The sequence below is a fragment of the Neovison vison genome, chromosome 4 (assembly GCF_020171115.1).
Source record: "Neovison vison isolate M4711 chromosome 4, ASM_NN_V1, whole genome shotgun sequence".
NCBI lineage: Eukaryota > Metazoa > Chordata > Mammalia > Carnivora > Mustelidae > Neogale > Neogale vison.
Genome location: NC_058094.1, coordinates 220,492,038 through 220,503,951, shown reverse-complemented (window position 1 = coordinate 220,503,951; position 11,914 = coordinate 220,492,038). Strand labels below are relative to the sequence as shown.

General features: G+C 36.5%; 1 protein-coding gene across 1 annotated transcript; it reads right to left on the bottom strand.

The window, feature by feature from the left end:
* Nucleotides 1-828: 828 nt before the first annotated feature.
* On the bottom strand, nt 829-1,764 carry LOC122904160 (olfactory receptor 2F1-like). The gene has a single exon (XM_044244634.1). The coding sequence runs from the start codon at nt 1,762-1,764 to the stop codon at nt 829-831; it is 936 nt and encodes a 311-aa protein (XP_044100569.1).
* Nucleotides 1,765-11,914: the final 10,150 nt, after the last annotated feature.

Here is an 11,914-nt window from a genome sequence, read left to right as displayed (position 1 = left end):
TGCTTGGCTCTATAATGGTGTCCTAAAACCTATTTTTTTAAAAAAATATTTATGCTTTTTAGATTATGATGATGTGATTTCTTTTTTTTTTTTTAAAGATTCTATTTATTTATTTGACAGACAGAGATCACAAGTAGACAGAGAGGCAGGCAGAGAGAGAGAGGGAAGCAGGCTCCCTGGCGAGCAGAGAGCCCGATGTGGGACTCGATCCCAGGACCCTGAGATCATGACCTGAGCCGAAGGCAGCGGCTTAACCCACTGAGCCACCCAGGTGCCCCCTAAAACCTATTTTTAAATATAGTTGAATGTCTCTACCACCACTCTACCAAGTATTTTACATAGATTATCTAAAATATTCAAAATAGTCACACACACTGAATATTATTACTTCTTATATTTGAGGAAACTGGAAGTCAGAGATATTAAACACATATGGCAAAGCCACATTGGTGAGGGGGTGGATCAACATGTAAAGGATGACTGTCTTTACTATGAGACTTTTCACTGTCCACACTGCATTTCCTAGGAGCAAATGCAGAAGGAATAAGAAAAGGTAAGAGGGAATGTGAGGTCTAGAAGGACTGTTAACCCAGCAGACCCCAGTTTAATAACTGAAGGCTTTTTATTATTTTTTTTACCGTATGTATAATAGAACAGTAATACATCATCAAAGTATGGACTAATACGAAAAGTTGGTCTTCAGAAACGTGCTCACTGTGATCTACCTTATCAGCAAATCTGGGGTAAAGGGCATGCCAATCATTTCCTCTTTGTTTGAAATATTGCTCTTTGGGCTATTGGAAGGAAGGAAAAAAATGTTTTTAATCTTTACCTTTTTTTATTAAATTTTCCCAACAGTCTCCTCAGGGCACTCATTACTTCCTTGTTCCTCAAGCTGTAGATTAGGGGATTCAGCATTGGGGTCACCACCGCATAGAACAGGGCAACCATCTTCTCTTGCTCTGCTGAGGAGCCAGCAGTGGGTCTCAAGTATGTGAAGATGGCTGTTCCAAAGCACATGGAAACCACAGTGAGGTGGGAAGCACAGGTCTCAAATGCTTTGCAGCGTCCTTGGGCTGAGCGAATGTGCAGAATGGCAGTAACTATACGACCATAAGAGAAAAGAACTAGGAAGCAGGGAAGCATGATCACCAGAAATCCTGAGATAGCCACCATGACCTTGTTGAAGGAGATGTCCACACAGGTCAGCCTCAGCACAGCCAACATCTCACAGGCAAAGTGATTAATAACATTACGGCACAAAGGTAGCCGAAAGATGATGATCGTCTGCATTGTTGAATTCATGAAACCAGCCCCTACGCAGCCGGCAGCCAGCCCCAGGCACAGCCCTCCGTGCATGATGACCGTGTAGTGCAGCGGATGGCACACCGCCACGTAGCGGTCATAGGCCATGGCTCCCAGCAGGAAGAATTCTGAGCTGCCCATCGCCAGGGAGATAAGCAGCTGGAGCACACAGCTGTGGAACGGGATGGACTTCCAGGCTGACAGGAAGTGAACGAGCATCTGTGGGACAGTGCTGTTGGTATAGCAGATGTCCACAAGTGACAAGACACTGAGGAAAAAGTACATGGGTGTGTGCAGCTTGCTGTCCAGTCTGATGAGGAGGATGATGAGGAAGTTCCCCAGCACAGTCACCAGATACATGACCAGGAAAAGGACAAATAGGGACAGCTGGGTGTCCCAGCAGCTGGACAGCCCCAGCAGAATGAACTCACTCATCCATGTCTGGTTTTCTCTTCCCATGAGCCTCTGAGGACCAAATTCAAGTTATAAATCAATGAACACCAGATACTTAAGGTGGCAGGGGGCCTGATGAGATCATTCAGACCAAACAGCCATGCAACATTGCACTGTGTGCTTTCCCAGATTCTATGTCTCCTTCAGGGTTTGGGACCACAATAGAACCCATTAATATGGCCCAGATTCAAGGAAGGAGAAAAACTCTTCTCCTTCCTTATATAGGAAATTTTTATGAAAATGCTTAGATTAGACATTCAAGATAAAATGATTAACTGTAAAACATGCCTTTTTATTTACGATCAGTTTCAAAGCATGAAGTTTGTTTACTTCTTTGTTGGATGCAAATATTTTCCTCCTCAGTGCCTCAAAATCTATATTGTATGGAGTCTAACAGGCATTAACTGTTTTTTTTTTATTTACTATTTTACTTCTGGAGTCTCTATGAAAATGAAATACTAAATTTCCACCTTTTTAAAATCAGAAATTATAGGTTGCAAGTTAGGAGGTAGCAAATATAAAATAGATTTTTCAGTAGGAACAAATTGTCAAAATTACGTTTCAGGGTAGGGAAGTAAAGAATGAAGACTTGGGGCAATCAGCGTCTGTTTCGGTGAAAAATCTTCACCTGTTTGTTATCTGTGTGAGAGGGTAAGAGGAAAGAATCTGTAACATTATTTTCATCCTCCTATGGAAGAGCAGCATAGCATTGATAGGCAGGGTATGTCTGTGGAGAAACAAATCAAAGTCAAAGATGCATTAACTAGCTTCCCCAGTAAATGAGAGGGGCTCAGATTCCTGCCACACATATTCATCTATTAACCAAGACAAGATGGGAAACCGGCTGCATATTCTGCTGACTCTGTATATCTTCAGTAGTGAGAGTTAGGGTTTGGAGAGGATAGCATGATGGAACATCATTAACTGGCATTAGCTCAGTGAAAAGACTGTTGACTATCTTTTCCTTTAATCTCCTCTTACTTTTATCTCCATCTGAAATATTTGACTATTTTCCCTCTTAGAAAACTGTTATATTCCATCCTCGTGCTAATGCTTCCTTTACCATAACTTACATGACCAGAAGGTAATACCTTAGTCTGCTGGATAACATCTCCAAGCTTTCTGATCTGCTGATGTATTAGTATTTCAGAAAGCTCAAAGTCTCCAGTATTCAGAATTTCTCTTTAGAATTCTTAATAATCTTATTTACATCTTATTCAATTCCCAAGTGGTTTCTAAAAAAACTCATGGACGACATAAAGTCCACTCTCAATTTCCCACATCCTCTCATTACTCTGTCCTTTAGATAATGAAAGTGAAACTCATTCACAGCTGTCCCAAGGAGATATCATTTGCTTCCTGTCTGTGATCAGAAAGTGCCACTGAATATGTTATGAAAATCACACTGTGTGTTGAGGGCATTCATGACAGTAAGGTCAGCAAGGTGCCTGAGACGTTTGGATTAGCCAGCAGAGAAGTGTCTGTGGGCATTTGCAGATGATAATCCTTTCTTTTACTTTTTTTAAAAAAATATTTTATTTATTTATTTGACAGACAGAGATCACCAGTAGTTAGAAAGGCAGGCAGAGAGAGAGGAGGAAGCAAGTTTCCCGCTGAGCAGAGAGCTGGATGTGGGGCTCGATCCCAGACCCTGAGATCATGACCTGAGCTGAAGGCAGAGGCTTTAACCCACTGAGCCACCCAGGCGCCCCAATCCTTCCTTTTTCAATGATTAAATCAGACTTGATAAACCATACTCACTCCAAGAGATAATTTATGTAAGTGACAACACGGGGGAGAAATAGAAGTATGAAGTGTTCTTTAATTCTTTAGAATTTACTCTAGGGCTTCAAAAGTTTACTAAGTCACTTTGTATCATTTTCTGTCAAAGAAAGAGGAAACCGACCTTTTTATCCCTAATGAAAAAGGAAAAGTTGGGATACAAAAATATCAGGGTCAAAATATAAAGGGCCAAATATCAGATAAAAAGGAGAGGAACAAGTGACCTTACAGGGAAAAAATCTGATTCTGGTCCCATCAATGGATCTTGACCATCTACAGACAACATTTCATAAGCTAGTCCTGCGAAGGTGAACAGGGAGTCTCCGATGATGCGACATTATATGAAATAAGTCACGTAAAGGAGCTTGACCAGCAGAAACTACAAGGAAAAACAAAACGAAACGAAAACCAACAAATGCTGGAGGTAGCTGATGAGTAATGTATTCTCAGGCACCAAATTAGGGCAATTTGTTTCAAAATCTGATAATAATCTCATAGAGTTTGGAGTTTTTCACTTCTCAGAAACTAATAATTACTTAAGGGCTTGATTTTAAAATGTAGTAATGCCTGATTTTGGTCATTAATTCCCCCTTAAAAATCTTGGAAGGTATGGATTACAAACAGAAAAACTCAGGGGCACCTGGGTGGCTCAGTTAGTTAAGCGGCTGCCTTCAGCTCAGGTCATGATCTCAGGGTCCTGAGATCGAGCCCTGAATCTGGCTCCCTGCTCGGCGGGGAATCTGTTCTCTATCACCTGCTCATCCTCTCTCAAATGAGAAAATAAAATATTTTTTTAAAACAGAAGCACTCATGGTTAGCATATCATGTTTCCGTATCATCTTCATGGTTTTTAAAGTGCCTCTCTATGGGAATGAATGAACTTCTTTGCCAATAAACATACATTTCCCAGTTCAATTCTCATTACCTAGTTTCTCCATCCGTCTAAAGGGATCATACATTCAAGTTTATCCTAATTCACTGGAGGGAGGGAAATAGAAATGGGAGTGGAATAAGTACATTAATCAATAGGAACAGGAATGATTTAGTAAAAAAAAAAAAGGAGTTTAAAAATAAAACAAAAGTTTAAAACATTTTTGAAAATTTGATATGTATATAAAAGTTTAAAGCAGATTCAAAAGTAAGGTGGAGGTGTTGCAACTGATTTCACAGCAAGAATCCACCCGTCCCCACTTTCTTATGCATACCTACACTGTTTGGGACAACAGAAAGTGTGAAGCCAGCTCTCCAGATGAAATCACCTTCTGACCACGGTCATTTAAAACCTGTCCGCTGGTGCAGATTTCCGGGAGTGGGCTGGTGCTGCAGAATACAGAGTGGGCATGGGGCACCATCTGTAGTAGCTAAGCCCGGTGCTTCCCACAGATGCAGCCAAAGCCCTGTGCTAGGTGCTGCATTTCTCAGAAATATCCAAAAGAACTTTCTCCACAGTTTGGCTACCCAAAATATATTTTCTTTATGTTATCTATATTCTTATGTTATCTTTATCTATATAGATAGATCATAATACTGTATGTTAACTACACCAGAATTTAAATTGAAAGCAATGCTTTTTCAAAAAAAAAGTAATAAAATTTACATATATATATAATTTTTTTTTAAATCAGTTGCCAAAATGGGACATTTATCTCTCTAGTAACCAGACTCAATCCAATTGCCACTTGCGCCAAGGAAGAACTTGTGTGAAGGAAACAGAGGCGTCCTGACCACTGGTCCTAAGAACCCAGCGGAGCACCTCTGAGCATGCCGACCTTACCTCCAGGACGGGAGGTCATCATTGCCCCAGGAAGAGCAGATATGAGCAAGAGGTGGGATTTGGAAGAAGTAATTCTCCTTTCCCTCAGAGAGACAATCTCTACAGGCCAATTATGCTGTCCTTGTTAGGCTTCTGTTACTTCTTCTCTGAATGGTGATTTCCTCACCTGAAACACTCACTTATTTTTTTTAAAAGAATTTATGAATCAGAATTTAGTTTTTCCTAACCCAGAAACAGGAGAAGAGATTCCAAAGCTCCAGTTTCTCCTGGAGACATTCTCCCACTTCTGCTGAAGTTTTCTTTGAGAAATTACAACTTGCCCACGACTTTCTATCGATGTACTCAAGACTAAGGTCTTTGACCCCAAAGTGCCCAATTATTCAGGGATTACCTGGGGGGCCCTACTAGCAAAAATGCCTGTAACATGATTCTCTTGTTGGTCAGATATTCTCTTCACAACTAATACCAAATATGGTGAGACTTTTCTCACTATAGGAAGGCTTTTAATTGGGCACTATCAAATTATTTAATTTGATAGTGTCTAGATGTCTGCCCCCATATTCTATAAATGCAACACAAATTTATGAGCCAGTTTGATCATCTCAAATTACATAAATTACGTATTAATTCTATTGATAGACATTAAGTTGTTTCTAGTTTGTGGCACACATACGCATACACACACACACACACACATATACACACAGAGTCACACTCAGCCCTCTGTCATGTACATCCATTTCTGTTACCTAAAAGTGGAATAGCTGCATCACAGATCATGTGCAAGTCTGGCTTCAGCTAATGTTGTCAGTTTGTCAGAACAGTTGTACCAATTATATACCCATGAACTACATTTGTATGAGCACTTCCTTTGCTCTAACCTTTATCCTCAGATTGTCCGTCTTCATCATTGTAGCCATTCTGATGGGCCTATAGTAGTATCTCATTGTGATTATATGCTACATTTCTCTGATGACTCATGAGGTTGTGCATATTTTTAAATATTTATTAACCATTGAAAACTCCATTTTTCTGAGGTGTGTGTTCAGTTTCTTGTCTGTTTTTCTATTGGGTTATCTTTTTCTTATTGATTTTAGTTCTTAGTATATATTTAATAGGAGTCCGTTGTTTATATGGATTATAAATATTTTCTCCCACACTGTGGCTTTTCATTCTCATAATGGTACCTCTGATGAAGAGATGCCCTTAATTTTAATGTAGTTCTACTTATTGTTTTTCATATAGTTATTGCTTTTTTGTGTCTTGAGTGAGAACTCTTTGTGTATCCCAGATCATAAAGTTATTCTTCAATGTAATCTTTGGGAGCTTTAATTCTTTACTTTTCACATTGAAAAACAACAATATATCTGGAATGTAGGTCTGTGTATTTTATCAGACTGGAGGCTAAACTTATTGTTTTTCTATGTGGATATCCAATTTTATTGAGAGAACTTCTTTCCACACTGTTCTCCTGTGTTGCCGTAAATCAATTTTTGATTTCTGTGTCTAGGCTGATTTCTAGACTATTTTTTCTGACCCATTGGTCTGTTTGTCTGTCTACATTGCCTTAATTACTGTAACTTTATAATAAAGTTTCATTTTATCATAGTGTAAATCCTCGAACTTCTACATTTTTTTGACTATTCTTGGCCATTTAAATTTTCAATCTCATTCTAAAACTATCTTGAAAATTTTCAGGAAAAAAATTTGCTGAAATTTTAATTGGGATTTAACCTAAAAATAAATTTGGAAAAGAGCACCTGGCAGGCTCAGTCAGTAGAGCATGCAGCTCCTGACCTCAGGGTTGTGAGTTCAAGCCCCATGGTGGATGCTGAGATTACTTAAAAATAAGATCTTTTTAAAAAAAAAAATTAATAAATAAGAAGTGACTTTTCTATGCTCTAGAGTATCCCAATCTATAAAAAAAAGATACATTTTTCCATTTATTTAATATCTGCTCATTTTCTTTCTATGTAGCAGTGTTATATAGCTCCAATTAGATTTATGCCCAGGTGTGAAGCTTTGAAAGTCTACTTTAATTAGTAACTTTTAAATTATATAAAAATATAATTGGATTTTATATATTAAATATGTATACATGAAATGACTTTTATGAATGACTGGTGCCATTTCTTCATATATTTGGTAGAATTCACTGGTGAGGCCATGTGGCCCAAGTGCTCCATGGTAGAAAATTCTTAAATACAGATTTAAAGTTTTAAGTATCTAGGACTATTCTTTTTATTCATGTGTCCATTTGGGTAAGTTTATTTTTCCTAGGAATTTGTCTATTTAATCTAAATATTTACTTCTAAAATTTACTAGCCTACTCATATATGTCAACTAACTAGAATTTAAATAAAAACTTGAACTAAATAAAGTAAAATAAAATAGGGGCACCTGGGTGGCTCAGTCAGTTAAGCATCCAACTCTGGATTTTGGCTCAGGTCATGATATAGTGGTGAGATTGAGCCCCAGGCTGGGGTCCACGCTCAGCACAGAGTCTGTTTGAGATTCTCTATTCCTCTTACTCTGCCCCTCCACCTGCTCATGCACACATTAATCTATGCTCTCTCACTCTCTTAAATAACTAAATAAAAAGATTTTAGAAACAAATAAAATATAATAAAATTTACTAGCCTAAATTTGTTAATATCCTCTTATATATTTTTAATGTATATAGATTCTGTAATGTCCCTTTTTCTTTCCTAACATTATTTATTGTTTCCATTTCTCTCTTTTTTATTAGTCTTAGTGATGGGTTATGTTTGCTATAAAATATTTTTAACATCACTTGGTTTAAGGAAAGCAAGAAAGAAGGGGTAATTTCATCCCTTGGAAAACATCATTTAATAGATAATAGGTAAAAGAAAAATATTTTCTCCTTTTTGAAGATAAATCTTAAAGATATAAAAGAAGTTAAACATCATTAAAAATTGTCCCAAAATATACATGGAGAGAATAAGAGAATACATAATCCCTCTGAACTATTTTTAGTATAGGACAGAAAATTATTAGGACACTAAAAGAACAATAGCTATACATGAGGACCATTTCTAAGGATTTTAGGAACCCTTAAAAATAGGATCACTTACACTGAAAATAGGAAAATGTTCTAAATTTCAAAAACAGAAAGAAATACATACGTCAAGAAAAAAAATATATCAAATATATATTATTATCAAATTGACCTTACCTTCTTTATCAAGAGAAATGCTGGACTGCTGAAAATGGTTTGCACAATGTCTTTTATGGCTTTGAAATTCAATACATTTCAGTAATGTATTTTATGGCTTTACTGGAAATTCTATCAAATATTAAAAGAACATATGCCTTCAAATTTGCATAAGACTTTCCAGAGAAAAGAAAAATAAGGGATCATGTTTTAATTCATTGTACAAGGTTAGGATGGCCATCATACCAATGTTGATGTGGAAAGTAAAAAGAAAGGAAAATTACACTTTGAGCAGACTCAGGAAAACAGGTAGAAAATTCTCAAAAAAAAAAAAAAAAAGCAAACTACATCTATTAATCTATGAAACCCCACCATAATGAAGTTGGTTTTATTCAGGAAGGAAAAGTTGGTTTCATATAAGAAAACAATTGATGTTATTAACTTCATTAATAAATTAAGAGAAGAAAAATATTATATGATACTAATAGATACAGAAAATAATTTAAATGTAACATCAACTCATGATTTTAAAAAATAGAGAAGTTACTAATCTGATAAAATATATAGAGAGTAAACATAGTTATTGTGATTATTTTGAAAGTATTCCTTTTAAGTTCAGAAACAAAATAATAATGCTATTGATACTCTTCTCTACTTAACATTATATTGGTGATCCTAACCAATACAAGAAGATAGTGGAAAAAATATAATAGTGTAAGGATTGAAAAGAAGTAACAATACTACTATTTTATTTGCAGATTATATAGTTTTCTATGTAAAGCACCTAAAATAATCTATAGATAAATTATTATAATTAAAAAAGTAATTAGGCATAATTTTTAGATTAAATAAATCAATATCAAAAGTCATCGTGTATTTAGTTTCCAGTGATAATGGAATAACAGGGATGGTATTTTTTTCTCTTACCTTGAACAACTAGAAAACTGAACAAAATATACGAAGCCATGGTTTTCATACATTGGACAACATGCAGTGCATGACAGGGATGCCCAAGAGAAGGGAAACAAGTGAGGTGAGCTCCAGGTACCCATGTTCAGCGCCTAGAGAGCTTCCAGACCACAGGATGAGGAAAGGGAGTCAAACCAGAGCTTGCGGTCATCCTGAATTGAAAAGACAGTTCATAATTTGGGACAGAGTACTAAAGAGGAGATACATGAAAAGTTCCCTAATGTGGGGAAGGAAACAGACATTCATGAGGCCCAGAGAACTCCCATCAAAATCAACAAAAACAGACCTACACCAAGACATATTGTAATTAAATTTGCAAAATATAGTGATAAAGAAAAAATTTTGAAAGCAGTAAGACAAAAGAAGTCATTAACTTAAAAGGAAAAAACCCATAAGGATAGCTAGAGATTTTTCAATAGAAATTTGGCAAGACAGAAGGGAGTGGTATGATATTTTCAAAGATTTCAACGTGAATATTCTGCAGGCAAGAATACTCTATCTGGCAAGGCTGTCATTCAGAATAGAAAGAGAGATAAAGAATTTCTCAGACAAAAACTAAAGTGCTTGGGTGGCTGAGTGGGTTAGGCCTCTACCTTCGGCTCAGGTCATGATCTCGGGGTCCTGGGATCAAGCCCTGCATCTGGCGCTCTGCTCAGCGGGGAGCCTGCTTCTCCCTCTCTCTCTGTCTGCCTCTCTGCCTACTTGTGATCTCTCCCTCTCTGTCAATAAATAAATAAAATCTTAAAAAACAACAACAACAACACTAAAGGAGCTCATAACCACTAAACTAGCCCTGAAAGAAATATTAAAGGGGAGGGGTACCTGGGTGGCTCACTCAGTTAGGCATCAGACTCTTGATTTCAGCTCAGCTAATGATGTCAGGGTTGTAAGATCAAGCCCTGCATTGGGCTGTGCCCTGAGTGTGGAGCCTGCTTAAGATTTTCTTTCTACCTCTCTCTCTGTCCCTGACCCCCTGCTCATGTTCTCTCTCTCTTTCAGAAGGAAGGAAGAAATGTTAAAGACGCCTCTTTGAATGGAAAGGAAAAACCAAAAGTAACAGTGTAAAAGTAGGAAACACAAAAGCAGTAAAAAGGAATATTTTTTTAAAAAAAATCAGTCAAGGAACTCACATACACAAAAAGGATATAAAAAATAATGAAACATACATAAATGTGGGGAGGAGAAAAGAATGGGCTCAAACTTAAATGACCATCCACTTAATATAGGCAGATATTTGCAGAAGAGATTATATACAACCCTAATGGCAACCACATATCAAAAACTAGTAAACGTGCAAAGAATAAAGAGGAAGAAATCCAAATATATCACTAAAGAAAATAAGCAAAACATGAAAGAGAGTAATACAAGAAAGGATCAGAGACAATCTCCAGAAACAACCACAAAAGAAGCAATAAAATGGCAACAAATATATATCTATCAATGATTACTTTGAATGTAAATGGACTAAATGCTCCAGTCAAAAAACATAGGGTATCAGAATGGATAAAAAAACAAGATCCATCTTTAAGAATTTACCCAAGAAAAAATCAAAGTATGTATCCACAAAGAGACCTATACATATACCAGTTTAATCCATAATTCTCAAAATCTGGAAATAACATGAATATCTATCAAGTGGTGAATGAATAAACAGATTTTGGTACAACCACATAATGGGACACCACTTGGCAATAAAAAAAGACATGAGGGGCACCCAGGTGGCTCAGTCAGTTGAGCATCCATCTCTTGATTCTGGCTCAGGTCGTGATAATCAGGATCACAAGATTGAGCCCCACATCAGGCTCTGTGCTTAGCTCCGAGTGTGCTTGAGATTCTCTCTCTTCCTCTGCCCCTCCCCCCCTGGCAAGCACTCACTCTCTCTTTCTCTCTCTCTCAAAAAAAAAATAATAATAATAATAAATAATAAAATCTTAAAAAAAAAACCCTACTGCTATATACAGCAGTAAGTATGAGTCTTGATAGTATTGCTGCAAGTGAAAGAAGATAGGCACAAAAGGTTTCATCAATGTTATTGTATTTTTTTTAACATACTGAAAAAGGAAAAATTACAGGCACAGAAATGAGATTAGCAGTTTTCTAGGGCTGGGGTGAGAATAGTGCATTGATCACAAACTAGAAAAAGGAAACTTCTGGAAACATTCTATATCTTGTTTATGGTTGTTATAAATTTATGTAACTATATACTTTAAAATAATGAATTTTGCTATATGTAAAATATACATCAAGAAACATGATTTTAAGAAAGAAAAATGATAAAGGACAAATTAAATAATAGTAGAATGAAAAAAAGGATATAAACAAATTCAGTAGACATTCAAAGGAAAATAAACAAAACTATGAATATATTTGTGATAATAAATTTGAAAACATAAATCAAAGGATAAATTTCTGTTAAAATATAACTTAACCAAAAGCTGATGGAATATAAAATATCC

Excerpts from the sequence above, each read along its gene's own strand:
- LOC122904160 (XM_044244634.1), bottom strand. The coding sequence starts at position 1,764 with ATGGGAAGAGAAAACCAGACATGGATGAGTGAGTTCATTCTGCTGGGG.